This window comes from Carlito syrichta, unplaced genomic scaffold (assembly GCF_000164805.1).
Source record: "Carlito syrichta isolate Samal-C Ts95f unplaced genomic scaffold, Tarsius_syrichta-2.0.1 Scaffold249669, whole genome shotgun sequence".
NCBI lineage: Eukaryota > Metazoa > Chordata > Mammalia > Primates > Tarsiidae > Carlito > Carlito syrichta.
The window spans coordinates 366,720-388,689 of NW_007193765.1; the positions used below are offsets into that span (position 1 = coordinate 366,720).

The 21,970-nt window shown below is 35.7% G+C and overlaps 1 protein-coding gene across 1 annotated transcript in view; it reads left to right on the top strand.

Annotated features, from left to right (window-relative positions):
• PURG (purine rich element binding protein G) overlaps positions 1-8,991 on the top strand; it is a 34,004-nt gene extending 25,013 nt beyond the window's left edge. Inside the window, exon 2 of the mRNA XM_008051980.1 lies at positions 8,095-8,991. Within this exon, the coding sequence (XP_008050171.1) occupies positions 8,095-8,199 (105 nt within the window). The 3' untranslated portion in view covers positions 8,200-8,991. The remainder of the gene's footprint in view (positions 1-8,094) is intronic.
• Positions 8,992-21,970: the final 12,979 nt, after the last annotated feature.

The following is a 21,970-nucleotide window of genomic DNA, read 5'->3' on the forward strand; positions in this document are numbered from 1 at the left end:
GTGAATTGGTCTCCTTTCTATACTAGTGGTGTGCTACTGTTCCACCAGTAGCCCATATATAAAATTCATGGGCTCTGAAAAGTGTTAGTCATGGATCCCATTCTAGGATGTATTGTATTATTAAACACTTACTTTGATTTGGAATTTCTAGCAAAGGTTATATAACTAAAAGGAGAGAAGATACAATAAGAGCAACATCCAGATTACATTTTTGTTTTTCCATAAATTCCAGTTAAACTTGCCTATATTTTGCCACGTTATACAAAAAATTCATTGAGATTCTGGGAAGCAGCAATAAATATAAGCAAAGATTAATACTGTGTTTCTAGCAAACTATAGCCAACTGTGTACCAATCAATCTAAAGGGTAAATTTTTACTCTCTTCTCTTGTCTTTTTCAAGAGAACTCTATTCTTAACAAAAAAGATGACTGAAATTCAACATAACTAAATAAAGGAGAGGATTGAGCTGACTGCTGGCCACTCCACCCCCATCCTTACCATCTCCACCTTCTATACTCTGAAATAAGGAGCTGCAGGAACACAAAGAGATCCCAGAACGTTGTCACATGTCACTTTCTTACCTTTAGTGTATGATTTTCAATGTTTATACTATACAATTATTCAGCAAGAGAAAGAATAGCCATATAGTACTATGCTTATATCAGTTCTATGGAAAAAGGCACCCAAATGCAATAAGAGATGTAACCAGAGTACTGATAGAATATCAATGGTTCAGATTATTCCCATTCTCTAAATCCCTCTCAGTTACTTTTTTCTCATTTCTCTCCCCTACCGAAATTCGCATACTTCCCTCTCCTTTGTCATACTCTTGCCTACCACTAAAGACACATACTTTCCTTCTCCCCCTCATACTTATTTTTCTTCTTCTGGATCCTAAATTATTTTACCATACTCATATTTCATTCTGATAATTCCAAATGTACTGAAATAAAACTTCCCTGTGCATGACCTACTTTAGTGCAAAATTTGGCCTAAGTCTTATTTCTTATACAAGGGCAGTTACATTTGAATTACCAAGAGAATCTTATTAGTATAACTTAACCCATAAGGAGGACTTGCAGTGTTGTCATACTAAACTTTGAGGATACATTTTCTACAGTCTAAAGACTGATAACTAGTTTTGAGCAGTTACTCAAAAATATGAATTGAATTCTCTAAACAGTTCATCATGACTTTAGTTACAGTAATTAAGTTTAGTTACCTGTCAATAGTGTTTGTTGTCAGGTGGAAAAAAGGAGGACATGGCCTTTGTTCCTATTTGAATATGAGTAATCATATCAGTTTAATGTTATAAAGGTAAAGAGTTCTTAGGTTGTAAAGTATTATAAACCTCATTTCTGGTGGGGCCCGGTGGCCCATGCCTATAATACCAGCACTTTGGGAGATTGAGGTGGGAGGAGAGCTTGATGCCAGGAATTTGAGAACAACCTGAACAACATAGCAATATCTCATTTCTACATTTTTTTTTAACTAACTGGGCGTGGTGGTATGCATCTATAATTCCAGCTACTTGGGAGGCTGAGGCAGGAGGATTACTTGAGCCCAGGAGTTTGAGGCTGCAGTGAGCTATGATCGTGCCACTACACTCCAGCCTGGGCAACAGAGCACGATCCTCTAAAAAAAAAAAAAAAACTTAAAAACCTAATTTCTCAGGAAGCACACTATGCTTGAAGTGTTTTGAGAAGTCCTAGGTTGAACAGATGTTAAAGCTGATAGTAAATCATCTTTCCTCTTCCCCTCTATTTGTGGTCTGGTTAATAGGTAAGTTTTTGCTTCCTGGTTTTTGAATTAATAATGCTTTTGTTGCTTCTCAGTCAAAATGTTGTAATTAAAAGTAGTCTTTCTTTACATGTACAGCAATTTATATTAGAGAGTCTAACTTAATATCAAAATCATCTGGTTTTCCCCTGATAAAATTTTAAATAATAACTCTAATTTTTGCAAGATAAAGTTATACCTTCTCGTTGAAATTATAAATGAAGTAATGAATTGTACTTTAGGGGACACGTTCAGGTAAAGCGGTGGGAATAGTAACAAACTTCTAGGTATGAATTTTGCCAACAACATGAAATATTATAAAATCCACATTATACTGATGTAATTTAAGAAGACTTACAGGATTTAAAAGACTTTACATGGTATCATTGCAAAGGAAGGAGTAATTGTGGTTTAAAGAAAACACTTAATAACTGTTGTTCAAGAGTTCCAAAACAATCAAATTTGGTTTAACTATCCTTTTTTCTTAAAAAGAGAATATATTTTGAATACTGTACAGATTGCTGTCTTTTCAGAGGAAGAAATAGCACAATATAGAGTTTTAGAGTCAGAAAAGTATTCACCTAGTTCAATAAAATTACCATTTTCTTACAGCTCTTAGGTTTCCTGTCCTAATTTCCAAAAAAATGAAGAACCACTGGTCCCCAGATGCCCTTTGCTGAATATGTGCAACTGTCTTTTCATTCCCTCCGATATTCTCCATATTCAGGCTAATGATTGCAGCTGCAAGGATTATTTCCTTGATTCATTATACCTGAACTAGCTAAAGAACAGAAACAGACTGGTCTATCTATCATATGCAGAAGCACAACTTTTAAACACTTGGCAAAGGTAAAGATGAGTAATTCAAAGTTTTAGAAGGAGTTGTAATAACAGTCGGTCATGTCATTGGTACTCCAGGAAACATACCATATAGGTTTTGCTATAATGATTCAACAGTGAGTAATGTTACTCTATTATTTAAGATGAGCAGTGCTATGGATCCTGTTATTTAAGATGTGTTATACGACCACCTTATATTAGTAGAGAAGCAGAAGTGGACCAGCACAGCTTTTCCTGGGGGCTGGGAGCCAGGGAGTGTTATGGTGAGGTTATTGGTTCTGTTTTCTCAGTCCCATTTCTCATTCATCAAATCAGCAGATATTTATTTTGCATGAGACATGAGCTAAACACTAGGCTAGGTCTGGATAATACAGCAGATAGCAAGATCCAGTCTTTGGCCCCAAAGAGCATAAGATGTAGATACACACAGCATAGGGCAGAACAGCTACCGAAGCCCATTATAGACACTGTGCAACTCCCCACTGCACAGGCAGTTTATTAACCTTTGCCTTCCTCATCGGGATACAATGAGAAACAGCTATTATAAACTAGTGGTGAGGCATTTTTGAAATGAGAAGTGCTACATAAGAGCTGAATAATAGAAAACAGGATTAAATTATAGGGTAGAAACAGTTCTCACAGGTATGTTCAGTATTTATGTCAACACTAGAAGACTGCTACCAGGGAAAAGCTATTTTAGGTAAATACAACGGCCTAGCTTTTACAAAGTCAGGAAAATATCTGTGCATGTTAACCAGAGACTGTGGAATTTTATATTATTTGGGGTATTACATGCACTAAAAATAGTTGGAATAGCACATATAGTGTAGAGCTTCTACACATCTGCAGCTTCTCTTAAGAATCTTCTGTATTTCGGTGTTGATTGGAAGTATTTCTCTAGTGAATTTCCAATGCTGAAATTATCTAAGACGATTATTCACTAACATGGGATTGTGTTTGTATACCAAGAAACCATGAGTAGTTTCATTAAATTAAATAAGATGAATATCTAGTCATCTTATTGTGGTTAACCTGCTAGCGTGTTAGGTTTGGAGAAGTTATTATCAGTGAATGATTATACTTGATCCTTTCTGATTTTACTTGTGTTTTAAAAGCGTGTTAATTATTTCAGAACATGAGGATACCAGTTTGTATCTAATTCTACATCTTCAAAAGATGAAGAATGTATCGCATTGGGCATTTCTTTCAGATGATTTTCTGTAGTGGTTTTTATAACTAAGATTGAGATTCTCAAACTGTAGGAAAAGGAAGGGGTTATTTTTTATAGTCATTTTATGTTCTGCGGCATGAACTAATTCTAATTATAACATTAGTACCTCTGGTTTTGTTTGTTTGTTGTTTTGTTTGTTTTTTGAGTTGGAATCTCACTTTGTCACCCAGGCTAAAGTGCAGTGGCATGCTCACAGCCACCACAGCCTCAACCTGCTGGGTTCGGGTCATCCTTCCGCCTCAGCCTTCCAAGTAGCTGGAACCACAGGCATGTGCCACCACGCCTGGCTATTTTTTTTTTTTTTTTGGTTTATTGTGGAGATGAGATATTGCCAAGTTGGTCTCCTACCCCTGGAATCATGCAGTCCTCTCACCTCTGCCTCCCAAAGTGCTGGAATTACAGGCATGAGCCCCAGCGCCCAATTAAAAGTATAGTCTTACCTCTGTGTTTTTTTACCCTGATTAGTTAGGATACTACACCTCAATGTTTAGTCTGTGGCATAGCAGAACCCAGATGACCTATCATGAAGAATCATAATTTTACATTCTCTTTTTCTTATGAAATTTTTTTATTTTAGTTTATGAGACAACTCTTCTATTTTAATTTCATCACAAACAAAACAACAAAAATATTCAAAATTTACTCTTATGTGTATGCCACTTATTATACATTATACATTAGTATAATTATTTCATGTATAAGAGAAGTACTCATTTTTAATTGAAGTGTAATAATATGGAAACATTCATACCATTGCATATTATTTTATTTGTTCCATATACTGATGATTTGTCTCTAATGTTCTTTGTTCTTATAATGTTATCTCTGTACATTTCCATTTAGTGTTTCTATTTAAAGAAGTAGAAGCATGAAAATTAATAACCCATGCATCAAACATTTTTGCTATACTTCAAGGGAATGAGTAGTTAAGACTAGAAAACTCAGTGTTTAATATTGTTTTCAAAACTTGGTTATTACATATATTGCCAGTTCAGTGATTGAAGACAGTAAGTATAACATAGTCAAATAGATAAAAAGAGGATAACTAAACCAATATGCTTTTTTAAAAATGACTTCTGTGCATTGCATGGCAGAGTATTACTAAAATTTGCCTAAACAAACTCTGAATGGTATTTTCTGGCTTTAGGAGAATGCATTTACTACATAGTACTGGATTTGAATCCTCATAATGACAAAGGCTCTTAGCATTTATTTTAAAGGCTATACTGTTTTTAGAAAGTATAATTCATCTTCCTGTTTATATTTGTGCTGTTTGTGAAACTGTACTATACTAGTATGAAAAAGGTAAAACTGTATATGTACTTAGATTTTGAAAAGTAGCATCACGTGCATTTTATAAAAATATTTGGTAACTTGTGGCACTTTGGTAAAAGAATGTGCAATTATAAAGATTTATGCTATTTTAATTTATTTCTAATTCCCAGGAATTATTCTTACTAGGCTTTAGAGTCAAAACCAAACACATTTTTAAGACTAGCACTTTTTTCCTACTGTTTTCCTAATTATATGGAATATTTAGCTTAAACCATTACTTGCAATGAGTTTTAGCTTTCCTTTACCATCCTAACCTCAAAATATTTCATTTAAGAAACATTTTAGATTAATCCAGTGGTAATCAGAAAAATATTTTAGGTATCTTGACGATTTAATCTTATACTTGATTTTAGTAACTTTCTGATAAAAACAATTAAATTTCTGAAAAAGAATATTCAAACATGATAATTAGTTTTCATTGGTAATAAACAGTTGAGTAGCTGATGTTCATATAATAAAAATTTATCTAAAATTTGGAGCTGCCAAGACAGCCAAGTACATAGCTATGCTTAAAGCATACCCATATCTCCCAAAGAGAAATGACAAGACTTGGAAGAAATAGGACTCTATATCATTATGGCTATGATACACACACACACACACACACACACACACACACACACACACACACACTTCTATTAGGTTACCAGAATTTTACTGTCATACAACCATGGTAGTAGAAGCAAAATGAACATGAATATAAATGCTTAACATTAGATGTTAGCATCAATACAAATTATGCATAAACTTTTGCAATAAAATATATTCATTGTGCCTGTGTCTGAAAATTTTACCTTAGGCTTTCTCTGGCCTTTTTCATTTAAATGCACAATCATTTTAAATGTAAAGCAACAGAATATATGAGTGAAATAATGAAATGATAGCCCTGTTTGCCATGGGATTAAATATTCTGTTGAATTTTCTGAGGGGCATTGGCTACTGTATATTATGACATAAACTATAGTGTTCACAAGCAACATGAGTCTTACTTAGAAATCTCAGCATTTAGAAATTATGCATCTTTCCCCTTCCCTATGAAGTGAATTCAGAATTGATTCAAATTTATAATTTTAAGCGGCTAATTATTAAAATTTACCATGTGGATTAAATGAAATAAAAACTACAAAAAATGCTAATTAATAACTCCATATACTATCAAACTTATGATAATGTTGAGTTTCTTAAAAAGCCTTAAAATATTTAATGATAAATTACCTAGAAAAGAAGGCACTTTATTACCTTGAACTAGCTATTTGTCTGTATAAAATTTGTCTAAAAACTATTCTTTATCCTTTTATACATTTATCCTAGTTATATGTTTTTCTAAAACCTCTTATACTGTAATGTAATAATTCAAACTATTTTAACTTAACAGAAAATTATGTTACATAATATAACCAGTGAACAATACAAAAATAAAAATCAAGAGTAGCAAAAGTATATGTCATAATGAGAAAACTGTTAGTCTAAGTCTACAATCATTTGAAGTTAAACAATGCAAAATTTGAAGACTTTTTCACTGAACAATTTTTGGATTTTTTAAAATCTTATTTTTAACTGGTACTATCTTGTTTTGAAATGTTGATCAAATATGACTAATCAAAATTAGTAAGCCAATGTATTATAACTAAATTTTATTTTAGTTGAGTTTTTTTTAAATCAGTTTGTTTCTTTTTTGCTCAAGTCAGCCATGCCTGGTGAACTGTCAAATTTAAATCATCATGGATGTGCTGCTGTGTATAGCTGTTTCCTCTTCAGAAAATTAGTTAGTTGATTTATACAGTGAATTTAGTTCAGCAGAAAACAGAATAGGATAATTTTTTTCAAAAGTTCAACCCTCTCAAGTTAAACCCTAACAACATCTTTCTGACATTAATAAGGATAGGCTTTTACCCATTAATTTTTTTTAACAGAAGAATAATTCAAAGTGAACAAATTTTGCTTTCTTTTTTTGCTTGAGGGCAGTACACTTTTTAAAAAACCATTTTTATAAGTTTACTTATCTTTAAGTCTTTCTCTGTGGTTGCCATTTTTCTATCTCTAGTTTTAAATGTTTTACTAAATGTAAATGCAATTTCATAGAGAATATCATCGTTAAATGGTATAGAAAGGAGTCCAGTTATCAGAGTTCTCTCCTTATCAAGGAGCGATTAAAGATAAATTCCTCGTCAATCGTTTGGTTTGTTTCTTTGTTTTCCTTTTAAAATAAGATATATTAACCCAAAGGTGTGTTAATGTCATGGCATGAACAATCTTAAATGTAGACCTACTGAGTATTTTGTGATGCTGAGTAACAGACGTTTCTCAACTCTCTGTGATGCTAAATATTTTCCTTAGAAAGTTTTGTTTAATGTTAGACTGTTGTTCTGAAAGATGTTGGTCCTAGTGGGATTTTTTAAAACTTGGAAAACAAATAAATGCATGTATTACAAGTATAGAATGGTGAATTGTAAACTTACCATATAGTACTGATTCTATTTTCAAAATGTTTCGCTGTTAAATATATACAACATAAAATTGCTGCCGTACTGTAATGAAGTACTTTTTCCTAAATGACCCTGTTATCACTATTCCAGAATTAGAAGTTGGGCAGACACATGATTGATTCATGTGTCTGCATAGATGCTTCAAGGTATATTCTTCTCTTGGTGAGTAAAATTATATTTTCCTTGGCATCAATGCATTGAGATCTGAATATACCTGTATCTATTCTTATTGCACATTTCTTATACAGTAGCTTCAAATATGCCAAAATTGGCCTAGACAGAACTAAAAATTGTGGGTTTGTTACATGCTTTCTAACAGAAAGGTTTTCAATGATATTAATTATGGGTTTGTACTGTAAAAATAGTGGAACTCCCTTTAAAAGTTCATATTTGCTAAATTTAAATTAATATTTTTTCTTTAGCTCACAAATTATCCTAAATCCAGAGAGAATATCAACCCTTTTCACTGTTGTCAAATCAAGCATAAGGAACAACCCTATGATACTACAAAAACAGTTGAGGAATAAGGAATAAATCTCTTATGTTACATCTCAGAATAAAGGCATTTGGTGAAAGAAATGAACTGAACTTCATCATGAATGCAAGGCTTCTGTACTTGACATTCCTCCACGGAAGGGAAGACAAGTATCAACACCATTGGCATCATTTTCAAACTGTTCCTGTGTGGAATACCTTCCACCACATTGGAGTACTTCTCGACTCTATCAGGTTTCTGTTTTTTGTTTTTTTAATTAATCAAGCCTTTTCGTTTTCAAACCACCATTTGTCAGCATTGAGGTAGACAGACGTATAGATTTGAAAATACTTTCTTAAGAGATCATGTAACTATATAACTCTGAATTTAAAAATTGAGGAGGGAAGGATAACTTCAACCCACTGCCTCTTACAAGAAACATTTTTTTAAATCTGTAACTGCTTTAGTGTTAACAGGGTACAAGGTGGTTTTTGTCCTGTATTGTACTTAAAGGGTTCTCATTTAACTGTGATTGTATTGTACTGTATGAAAACAAATCATAAATTGCCTTGTATTGTTTATAATAGACCATACCACGTACTACTTCAGTTTTTATGTTCCAAGTTTTTCAGTGATGCATGTTAACAGTTAGGTCCTAAAATTCTGTGGTGCTAATTTTCCCATACCCAATGGTGCTTTTGTGGATGCTAACTGCACACATGCTGAACAAAGCTTGAGGTTTAAAACTTTCCTCCCTTCCTCTGTTTATATGAAGTAAAATAAAATAACTTGAATTTGTCTCAAAGTATCACTGACAATCTAATAAACTTGTTTATATGTGTGATTAGTTTGAATTCTTAATTATTTTACAGAAAGCATCTCAGCTCTACTGGGCCCCAAAAATTGAACTTGTGTTAATTTCATTATTTGTGCCCTAAAATTTTTGCTGTCTTTAGGAATTTAAATGCAGTTAGCCTAGTTTCCAAAACTATGTACAGGTAGGATCTAGAAACCAGACCTATCAGACCTGGCAATAAGATAGTTGAGAAGACCAAAAATGTGTAGAGTGGCCTAGTCTATTTTAATGCTTTATTAATAAAGTTTTATCACCTGGTTGAGCCAGGAGATAACATTTGTATGAAAGCAAGTATGCCTTCAAAACCTTTATTGCAACTCAAATGAAATTCAAAAGGCCATTCTTATCTGCTGATATTTATTTATTTATTTTTATTTTTATTTACTTATTTTTTTTTTTTTTTGAGTTGGAGTCTCACTCTGTCACCCAGACTGGAGTGCTGTGGCCGCTCCCGGCCACTGCAGCCTCGACCTGCTGGGCTTCGGCAATCCTTCCGCCTCAACCTTCCAAGCAGCCGGAATTACAGGCATGTGCTACCACGCCAGACTGATTTTTTGATTTATTGTAGAGATGAGGTCTCGCTGCCCAGGTAGGTCTCGAACCTGCGGGCTCAGGCAATCCACTCACCTCAGCCTCCCAAAGGCTCGGGATTACAGGCTGAGCCACCGAGCCTGGCTATATGCTGATATTTAAAATAAAAGTTCTACTCCTCATGTATGAGCATAAAGACAAAAAAAAAAAATCAAATTGAAATTTTCCAGGACAAACTGACATCATATGCCAGAATGGCCTAATAGATAAACATGTAGCAATGTCTTTACGGAACTTTTAGTTTCAGCATCTATGCTAAAGATCACAGCAGTAGGGCAAGTGAGGCTGCTAATATTTTCATGAGGACAGAGGGATGTTTCTCCCAAGCCAGAGATAAATTCAATCTGAAGGCAGTGTGTAAATTTGCATTCCGACCTTGGTATTTTGCCTAACCCATGGGTAACATGAAATTTTAAAAAGAAAAGAAAAAATCGAAACAAATGTATTAAAACTCCTCGAGCAACAATCATTGACCTTAAATAGAAGATGATCAAATCAATCAATCTAACTTAGTGGGTCTTATGACTAAAGTGACATTCCTATACTACTATGATTCTTTATTATATAAAGAGTTTCAGGCACATTAATTTTTGTCTCAAATAGCTATCTTGCCTAACGTCTAACATCAGAAAGGAAAGTCTAGAGACTAGAGCCACTGTGAATCCTAGGCTTCCTTCTATGATCGTCTTGAACAAATGCAATATTTTTTACTAAATCACGCCTCTCCCCAGAGATATTTTAACAGTATGTTTTTGTAACTACCTTAAGAGCATTCCATTTTATGAGAACTGGTGAATAATAAATGTGTCACAAAATAATTCCATGTTTTCTTTAATGAAAAAGAGAAATAAAGTAGGTAGGTCTAGGAATGTTTTAGAGAATCTTTATTTCCCTGTTAATAGAAAGAAAAATTAATTTTAATAAAGGATGAAAATAAATTCTAAAAAAAGAGAGGTCCAAACTTTACCTGTACAGTGACCATCTGTATACCTAATCCTGAATTGTACTCCACATCTTTAAAATAAAGATTTTTTAAAAAAGATTTTCAGACAAACAGCAAAAAAAAAAAAAAAAAGAGAAAGGGTGAGAGAATAAATAAATTGCTTTTGAAAGAAAAATATATTTAATCTACATGAAAAACTCTACTTTTACCCCCATAGTCAACCAGATTTCTGCATTAATTTTCACCATAATGTTTGTGCCACCTAAAAAATTATTCTCAAAAAATGTTATCAGCTTTTTCTGGTAGTATTGAATTTTTTTTTACATTCATCAGCCTTAACCAAAATAAGTATACTTTGTAAGTCTGTTCATTTAGGAATATAATGTAGTTTCTCTCTAAGTGAAACTATGATTTAAGTTTTTTTTTAATTGCACAATTTTATGTTTTTTATAGTTTTATCAGCATTATTTTGGTAAGTTGTCTTTTCTGTTCCTAAAATAATAATTTCCCTTGAGATTTTATGCACAATTGTCTTCCCTAAATCTTTGTAAGAAAACATTTTCAATAAAATATCCAGATGTTCTCCACTGAGGAAAATCTTTTTAAGTAAATTCCATGTACACTAAAGGTCTAACCTTACTCATCTTAGGAAAGTAATTTTTCTCTTCAGGAAGTACTTTGAATTTGAAAATGACTAATAATAATAAAAAGTCAATCTGCAATCTACATCCTTTCATATTTGTCTTCATGCATTCTTTTTTAAAAAAAATGTTCAAGTGGATGTATACTGATTTGCACTAGGTCTAAAGTTCTTACCCTATACTGTAACCTTGGTGGGGTGTGGGAGAGTGAAAAGACTCATAGACGATACCCAAAAAAGTAATATAATTCCACGCAAAAATAAGTGACTGGTAGTAGTTTTAGTACCAAATAAATCGCAAAATGCAGCAAGCTCAGCACTACACATATTCTTCCAAATTGGGCTCTTATGTTCTATGATTGTTAGGTAAAGCTTACACTTTTTGCAAAGCAGGTTTACAGTCATAAGAGGCTTAACAAAAGACTGACACGGGAAGATAAAAACTCTGAATGAAAGGATTGGCCCTCAGTTTTGTGTATCTAGAAACTCAGTTTCATTCGTTGTGAGCAAACCACAAGAGATTTCTTTTATATAAGGCCATAAAGAAAACATCTTGAGCATCAGATATCCAATAAAGAAATCAATTAATTTACAACAAAAAAAATAGTGTTACTTCAAGGGCGTAGGACTGGAAAGAAACTGTGCCTAAGAAGTTAACTTTGAAGGCTTTTATTCTTTATATGATAAGCATGAATTATAATTTATAAATTACTTTTCAAAGAAAGAGAATCAAATGATAGACTAAAATACCTATATCAACTGGACAACACATTCTCTTTTCAGTAGGAAAATCGACTTCTAAAACCTGATTAGCTTCAGAATGTCACTTGGCAAGTATAAAATCAGTTAAAGGGAAATGAGTGCTATTCATGAATGGCATCATGTTATAATGGGCTTCATCATGCAGGCCTGCCAAAGAAACAGGAACAACCATATCCACTCATCAGAGCACAGTCACCCCAAGTCAGAAGTGGAAACCACTAACAAATCCTTATGCTTTCAATATTTTATTCTATATTCCATGTGACTCACCATGTTTCAGTGTGAAAATATTATTGCTTATGTTGTATAATTAAGCCACATATTATCTTACATTTAGTATCACTTTAAGATCTCAGTGATATACTACTATTTTAAAAGTGCCAATCATCCTTAAGCATTATCATTAATCATATATTATAGAATCATATATTAATACTATTGCAATAGTATATGATCATTATTTTTATAATAATCATTATTAATCATTAAGTATTGGCCGGGCTCGGTGGCTTAACCTGTTATCCCAGCACTTTGGGGGGCCAAGGCAAGTGGATTGCCTGAGCCTGCGGGTTCAAGACCAGCCCGGGCAATTTAGCAAGACCTCATCTCTTTAATAAATTAAAAATTAACCGGGAGTGTTAGCACACGCCTGTAGTTCCAGTTACTTGGAAGGATGAGATGGAAGTCTTACCGGAGCCCAGCAAGTTGGCGCTGGAGTGGCTATGAGTGTGACACTGCTTTCCAGCCTGGGTGATGGAGTGAGACTCCAACTCAAAAAAAAAAAAAATCATTAAGTATCATTAATCATTCACTGTCAAAAATATCATTCATCATTAACAAAAGTTTTACATACTATGGCTCTGTGACCATGACGCTTCTCAATGGAGATTTGGGGAATATCCCAATTCAGCAGTAGTGACTAATGAAAGATCAAGACTTCCCTCCCTTAACCCTCATGGTGTACCATGCCAATAGTCCATAGTCCATTTATTTCAATGAACCATACACAGCTCTAGAATCTTTCTCAACTCAGCACTCTCGTGTCAGTCACTCCCAGGTGACTACCCTTAGCATGCAAGATTGACATAGTTGCCATTCTGCCTTAGATGCCCACCAGCACATATACCAGCCATCTGTGTTAGTCTGGGTCCTCCAAGAAGCAGGTGCCAAGATGGGATTAGATGTGCAAGAGCAGTTAGAGGAAATGTCAGTAAGGGAAAATGGAGAAGGTGCTGGTGGATTATGATGCGGGTCCGCCCCTTGAAAAGGAGAGGAGAAAGAAAGAAAGGGAAGGGAGGAAAAGAGGAAAGGGGGGAGTAAGAAAGTTACTTCTTAGACCGCAGTGCAGTTCTAAGCATGTTTCAGCCAGTCCTGTAGGAGTCCTTGAGCCAAAGTCGTCCTTCAGAGGAGGCCAGCATCTTGCAGCTATGGCCTGCTTAGTATCCCTGCCACACTCAGTCACTGGCCAAGAGCAGCCTAAGGGAAGTACACTCGCAGTGCAAATGTGGTGGTAGATTTCAGAGCACAGAAGCTGCGTCTGTGGTTTAAGAAGGTGGAGACAAAAAGCCGTGCAATGCAAACAGAAGCCTGTGGTGGCCATGAAAATGTCTTCCAGATTTTCTACTACAGGCAGCATAATTGACCCAATGGTTATTTCTGCATTTTATCAGGCTTGCTTCTGAATGGTGTGGTATTCATGCCATAGCCTCACATCATCCAACTCCTTTGCTGTCCCCTGGTTGGATACCTCTGTCTCTGCAGCCATGGCCACTCTGTTTATGTACTCACCATGCTAATTCTGATATGGCCAATGGCAATCTGATTCATGTCAACTGGCCAAGTCATTTTGTCTACTTGATTGCTCAGTCCCTCTCTCATGGTAGATGCCTTTTGGAGGACATTACCTGTGACACAAACCTCTTCACAGTTTGTGCCCACTCCCATATAAGTTCACCCATGAGCCTCTACCCCAGACCTCTTTATCCCAGTCTCCCAGTCTTTTTCCTTCCATGTTCTGACCAGATAGCCAGGCCATTGACCACTGCCCAAGAACTATAAATAGTTTTACCTCAGGCCACTTCTTCCATACAAAGTAGATGACCAGGCACACTGCTTGTAGCTCTGTCCATTGGGAATATTTTCCCTCCCCACTGTCTTTCAAGGCCGCTCCATCCATTTCCAGCTTGCACCCACATACAGAGACACTCCATCCACAAATCAAACTCAAGCTTTCCCTATGGGAACCCCCACAGGGCCATAGGTGTGAGATGGGAGAGGGATCTAGTGCAACCATTGAGGGTGATAAGGATGAGGCAGCTTGGGTTGTCTGTTCATGTGGCATGCTCATGGTCTGTGGTTCAACTCAGTCTTTATCTAGGATGTACCAATATCTTATCATGCACTACCCCTAGGCCTGTCCAACTTTATGACTTGGAGGTATAAAAAAAACCCCAAATCTTAGTAGGCAATTTTGTACCCATGGTCCAGAAACATAATCTCCATCAGAGCCCAGTAACACTCCAATATCTATTTCTCAAACAGTGTATAGTTCTCTGCAGTGGATGGCATGGCCTTCTTCCAGAATCCCAGGGGATAAATTATGAGTCCTTCCCCTGGTGCGTGCCATAAGCATCATCTTTTCCCATTGCATCTCTTTCCTACACTGTCATTCCAGAGCCATAGGATAAATCAACCATATGGACCAAGCATTTTTCCTGCCACAGAACCCTTTCCTCTCTGAGCTCCAGTCAAAGCTGGAAGTCACCTATGCCACACAGTATGTAGGCCAGAACAATCTTCTTATCTGTATAATGTGTTGTCTCCTGAACTCAAAGAGGCTTGCCGGGGTGCTTAACTGCCTTTATGTAGGAGGGATGCAAGATATAACCATTTGTCTTTTACTTTGAAGAAGTCATGCTGGCATACTCCTGACTATTGAACCCCCTAAAAACTTAACTGAAGTGATAGGAGCCCAAATGTTCATAGGGTACATAATAGAACTCTCACTTCCCTTAGCCTCTTTATCCCTTTGTCTGGTCATATGGACCAATGAGCAATGTGTTGCTTGCACTGCAGCCTGGATCTATTGCAGAATTCTTTCCTGTGAAGGGCAGCTAAAAAATGTCCCACTTCACAGAGTATTGGTCACGGCTTTTCCTAGACTTCTAAGAACCACCTTAGCAGCGAGTTTGCCCTATTCTCTGGGGTTCTTGCCAAGTTTTGAGATTAAATTCCAGGTCCCTTATCAAGCACTCTCAAAGTGCAGGCCAAGGTGCACTCCTCTGGCTCCTGCCAGGACACACCAGCGATTCTTGCTGTTCCTTTCTACTTAATTGTTCCCAGCATGTTCCCATCCAGGTTAAGCTGAGACTGAATCTAGATTATCAGACAGGAGAGGAGACGAGGGCATCTTCTGAGGGAGTCATGTGTTGCCTTGTGAGGGACAAGCCTCTGAGGCATCTTCTGGAACAACAGAAGTGCTGCTACCTCTTACCAGGAAAGATGCAACTTTTGCAAGCCCAAAGCACTGAAGGTGGGGGAAGGGAGCAGAATCTGCCTAGATGATATATTCTTTTCTTTTTTCTTTATTACAGCAGACTTAAGGGGTATAAATAATTTTTTGTTACATGGCTGCCTTGTATAATGGCGTCGAAGTCTGGGCTTGAGTGTACCCATCACCCCAACCTGTGCACATTGTCCCCCGCAGGTGATTTTTTCATCCCTTCACCCTTTCCCCCTCCTCCTTCTGAGTCTCTGAAGTCCATTATAGCATTCTCTATGCCTTTTCAGATCCTTAATTCAGCTCCCACTTATGAGTGAGAACATGAGGTGTTTGGTTTTCTGTTCCTGTGTTAGTTCACTTAGGATGATGTTCCCCAATTCCATCCAAGTGGCTGCAAAAGACATAATTTCATTCTTTCTGGTGGCTGAATGGTATTCCACAGTACATAAAGACCACATTTTCAGTATCCATTGATCGCTTGAGGGGTATTTAGGTTGATTCCACATCTTTGCAATGGTGAATTGTGCTGTGACGAACAAGCAAGTGTAGGTGTCTTTTTTATATAACAACCTCTGTTCCTTTGGGTAGATACCAAGCAGTGGGATTGCTGGATCAAGTGGTAGATCTAATTTTAGTTCTTTGATAAATCTCCATACAACTTTCCATAGAGGTTGTACTAATTTACACGCCTATCAACAGGGTATAATTGTTCCCTGTTAGCCACATTGGCACCAGCATCTATCGTTTTTTTATTTTTTAAATAATGGCCATTCTGCCTGGTTGTAAAGTGGTAATCTCATTGTAGTTTTAATTTTTGCATTTCCCTGATGATTAGTGATGTTGAGCATTTTTTCATATGTTTGTTGGCCATTTGTATATCTTCTTGAGAGATGTCGTGTTATGTGTCTACGTTTTCATGGGGTCATTTGCTTTTTTTCTTGTTGATTTGTTTGAATTCTTTATAGATTCTGGAAATAAGTTCTTTGTTAGATATATAGTTTGTGAATATCTTCTACTATTCTGTAAGTTGTCTGTTTGCTCTGTTATTTCTTTTGCTATACAGAAGCTTTTTAGTTTAAGTTCCATTTATTTATTGTTGGTTTTTTGTTACATTACTTTTGGGGACTTAGCCATAAATTCTTTGCCTAGGCTGATGTCCAGAAAAGTTTTTCCTAGGTTTTCTTCTAAAATAGTTAGAGTTTCAGGTCTGACATTTAAGTCTATAATTTATCTTAAGTTAATTTTTGTATATGGGGAGAGAGAGGGATCAAGTTTCATTTTTTACATGTAGCTACCAATTTTCCTGCCACCATTTGTTGAATAGAACGTGCTTTCCCCAGTGTGTGTTTTTGTTTACTTTGTCAAAGATCAGTTGGTTGCAAATATTTGGGCTATTTCTGGATTCTCTATTCTGTTCCATTGGTCCAAGGTCCACGTGTCTGCTCTTGTACCAGTACTATGCTGTTTTGATTATTACAGCCTTGTAGTGTGAGGGGGAACCCCCCCAAAATGGAATTATTTTGGGGAGGAGTCAGTCCCTTGTAGTACAGACTTCTCCCACTAGGTAAGTGTTCTTGGAACCCATCAGTATCAGCGTTGTGAAAGGCTGCAGTCGGTTTCAGTGAATTTTTTTTTTAAATCTTTCCACGCATTTGCCCGTTTCATGATGAGTGATTTATGAGCACACCTGCCCATGTTGTACTGAGTGGTCAGTAGTTTTTGACCAAAAATGACATAACTTCCATGCCCTACCCTCCCTATTCACCCAATCTCACCACAAGTGACTTTTTTCTATTTTCCCAGATTTAAAAAAGTCTTCAAAGGGAAACGTTTTGCTGATGTAGAAGAGGTGAAACAAAATACAGCAGAAGCATTAAAAAGCACCAAAATTGACAAGTTCAAAAACTGTTTTGAGCAGTAGAAAAAGCATCTCAATAGGTATATTGCATCAAACAGAGAGTACTTTGAAGGTGGCTTAGGTTTAAACATGTAAGAATAAGTACACAGTTTTTTAATAAATAAATTCCAGGGTTTTTCTGTGTCCCCTTCGTATAATTTGAAATCAGGAAATGTGATGCTTCCAGCTTTTTTCTTTTTGCTTAGGATTGCTTTGGTATCCTGACTCTTTTTTAGTTCCACATGCATTTGAGGATTGTTTTTTCTAATTCTGTAAAAAATGACATTGGTGGTTTGATAGACATTGAATCGACTCTGTAGATTACTTTGGGTAATATGGTCATTTTCACAATGTTGATTCTTCCATTCCATGAGCATGGAATGTTTCTCTGTGTCCTCTACAAATTTTAAAATCAAAGTTTTGTAGTTCTCCTGTAGACATCTTTCATCTCTTTGGTTGAATATATGCCTAGGTATTTTAGCTTTTTGGTTGCTATTGTAAATGGAATTGAGTTCTTGATTTGATTCTCAGCTTGGTCATTATTGGTGTACAGTGGTTCTACTGATTTTTGTCCTTTGATTTTGTATCCTGAAACTTTACCAAATTCATTTATCAAGTCCAGGAGTCTTTTGGAGAAGTCCTTAGGTTAGGATTCTCTAGGTATAAGACCACATCATCAGTATAGAGATAGTTTTATTTCTTCTTTTCCAATTTGGATACCTTTCATCTCTTTTTCTTGCTTGATTGCTCTGGCTAAGACTTCCAATACTATATTTAGTAGAATTAGAGAAAGTGAGCATCATTGCCTTGTTCCAGTTCTGAGGGGGAAAGTGTTCAACTTTACTCTATTCAGGATGATATTCAACATGGGTTTGTAATACTTGACTTTCATTATTTTGAGATATGTTCCCTCTATGCCTATTTTGCTGCAGGTTTTTATCATGATGGGATGCTAGATTTTATCAAGTGCTTTTTCTGCATCTACTGAAATGATCATATGATTTTTGCTTTTAATTCTGTTCATATGGTGGATCACATTTATTCGCTTGCATATGTTGAACTATCCTTGCATCCTTGGGATGAGGCCCACTTGATCATAGTGGAGTATTTTTTTGGTGTGCTGTTGAGTTCAGTTTGCTAATATTTTGTTGAAGATTTTTGTGTCTATGTTCATCAGGTATGTTGGTCTGTAGTTTTATTTATTTATTTTTATTTTTATTTTCTTATTGTGTCTTCTTGGCTTTGGTATCAGAGTGATACTAGCCTTGTAGAATTAGTTAGGGAGAATTCTTTCTTCTTCAATATTGTGGAAGAGCTTTTGTAAAACTAGTATCAGTCCTTCTTTGAAAGTCTGGTAGAATTCTCCCGCAAGTCCATCAGGTCCTGGACTTTTTTTTGTTAGGAGACTTTTGACTACTACTTCAATCTCACTACTCATTATTGTGTTGTTCAGGGTTTCTATTTCTTCCTGATTTAAGGTTAGGAGGAGTTGTATGTTTCCAAGAATTTATCCATTACCTCTAGACTGTCTAGTTGGTTTGCATAGAGGTGTTCATAATAATTTGGATAATCTTTTGTATTTCCATCATATCAGTTGTAATGTCTCCATTTTCATTTCTCACTGAGTTCACTTTGAATCTTCTCTCTTCTTTTATTAATTAATCTAGCTAGTGGTCTATCAATTTTGTTTATCTTTTCAAAGAACTGACTTTTTGTTTCATTAATCTTTTATATTTTTTATTTCATTTTATTTAATTCTGCTCTGATCTTCATTATTTCTTTTCTTCTGGTGGCTTAGGGTTTGTTTTATTTGTGGTTTTCTAGTTCTTTGAAGTATGACATTAAGTTGTCAATATGCAATCTTTCAGTCATATTAATGTAGGCCTTAAGTGCTATAAATTTTCCTCTTAGCACATCTTTGGCTGTTTCCTAGAGATTTTGATAACTTGTTTTGTTGTTGGCACTTATTTTAAGAAGTTTTTAAATTTCCATCTTGATTTCATTGTTGGCCCAAGGATCATTCAGAAGCAGATTGTTTAACTTTCATGTTTTTTGTTTGGTTTCATGAGTTCTTCTTGGAGTTAATTTCTAGTTTTATTTCACTATGGTCTGAGAAGGTGCTTGATATGATTTCAATTTTTTAAAATTTATTGAGACTGGATTTGTGGCTTATTGTATGATCTCTCTTGGAGAATGTTCCATCTACTGATGAGAAAAAATGTATATTCTGTAGTTTGGGGTGGAATGTTCTGCAGATGTCTGTTAGTTCCATTTGCTCTAGGGTCCAGTTTAACTCCAATGATCCTTTGTTGACTTTCTGCCTTTATGATCTGTCTATTGCTGTCAGTGGAGTGTTGAAGTCTCTGCTATTAATATAATTCTGTCTCTTTTTTAGATCTGTCTAGTAGAATTTATTTTATAAAGGTGGGAACTCTGGTGTTAGGTGCATATATATTTAAAATTGTTATGTCATCTTGTTAGGTTGATCCCTCTACCATTATATAATAACCATCTCTGTCTTTTTTTGCTGTTGTTAGCTTGAAGTCTGTTTTATCTGATATGAGAATGATTACTCCAGGTTGGTTTTGGTTTCCATTTGCTTGGAATATTTTTTCCCCACCCCTTTACCTTGAGTCTATAGGAGTCTTTGTTGTTAAGTGGATTTCTTGAAGACAGCAGATATTTTGGTTGTGTTTTGTTTTTTTTTAACCCATTCTACCAGTCTATATCTTTTTAGTGGGGCATTGAGACCATTTAAATTTAGGGTTAATAATGATTTGTAAGGTACTATTCCATTCATTATTCTGATTGTTACCTGGTTGCTTTATTTTTTCTCTATTGTATTGGTGTTTTATAGGCCCTGTGAGCTTTATGATTTCCAGTGTTTTTCTACTGGTGTATTGTGACTTTTTGTTTCAGTATTTAGAACTCCTTTGAGTATTTCTTGTAGATCTGGTCTAGTGATGATAAAGTCCCTAAGCGATTGCTTGTCTGAGAAAGACTTTATTTATCCTCTAGAGGGTATATTCAAGGGTCTCCATCCACATGTTCTCATCCAAGTTTTCAGGGTTCCAGGTTTTCCCAGGGCCCCAGATGTCCCCCTTGACTCCAGCCACCCCACAACTCCAGTACCCTTTTCTTGGCTGAACATTCAAACATCTAGGGATATCTGCAATTCTAACTTTTTGATCTTTACCCTGTCTAATTGTGTCTACTCTACCACACTGTAGGAGGTAATGGCCTCTTTGTAAGCTACCAAAGAGATCCTCTGCCTTGTACATTTAGTCACTGACTGCTTATTTTAATTGCTCTTATTATTCCTCTGCTAGCATCAGTACAACTTAGTAGAAAACAGCCAAAAACTGGTCTTTCTTTGTGGGTATTTTTCTCTCCATGGCTTTCAAATGCCTCAGTCATTACATCTGCAACATCTTTCCCCTCCACCGGGACATTTTCCCAGGTCACCATCAATAAAACCTTTCACATTTGACTCACTACCTTATGCTTGAGACTATTCATGCCCCACCTAGCAACCAAGTCAATATCCTCTTTGTACACTGAATGGTGGGTCCCAAATCATGATCTTATCACCTGTTTTCTTAGGTTATTCTTAGTACTACTTGTGTTAGTATAGGTCATCTGAAAAGCGAATGTCGAGATAGGATTATATATGTAAGAGATTTTATGGGACAAGTGCAGATGAGGTCAAATGGGGAGCTGGAGAAGGCTGTGAGAGCCATCAGACATCAGAGAGTCATGCTAATCTAACCCCTATGAAGGAGATAAGGAAAATATTAGCCTGCAACATTGTTCTAAGGATGTTTGCCCAGGCCAACAGGGAATTCTCAAGTCAAAGGTGCCCAAAGGTGTATTCAGAAATGATCCTGGCCTTAGTATCCTACCATGAGCAGTCAATGGGAACAGCCCAGAGGGAGCAAGTCTTGTCCTGAACACAGACAGAAATTGGAGCACAGCAGCTCATGCCCTTGGTAAATTATCATTTTTGCAGTAGAAGGTCTGAAAGGCACATTCTCATGGCTTCCATGCCGTTGCATAGAAGCATTTGTGATCATAAAGAGCTCATCTCAGCTATGACTGAAATGATGATGTTTATTTTGCTCAATTTGATATGAGGATAATTTTGATTTCTATACTCAAAATTGGGGGAAAATAATCACCCTAATTAGAGCCTGAACCCACCATGAATAATAAACTTTAAAGTAATATCCAAATGTTAGTGAGTACCTAGCATTTTGGGAGGCCAAGGTGGAAGGATCATTCAAGGCCAGGAGTTTAAGGTCAGCTGGGCAACATAGCAAGATCCCATCTATACCAAAAATTTAAAAATTAGCCAAGCATGGTGGCATGCATTTGTAGTTCTAGCTACTTATTAGACTGAGGTGGGAGGATTGTTTGAGATCAGAATTCAAGGTTATGGTGGGCTATGATCATGCCACTGCACACCATCCTGGGTGACAGAGCGAGACTCTGTCCTAAATATATATAATTATAAATTTAATGTACATCTTAAATATACATATAAAAGTATGCCTTATACATAACATATATACATATAATGCATTTATTCATAAATATACATAATATGTATGTCTTAATGAATATACATATTTA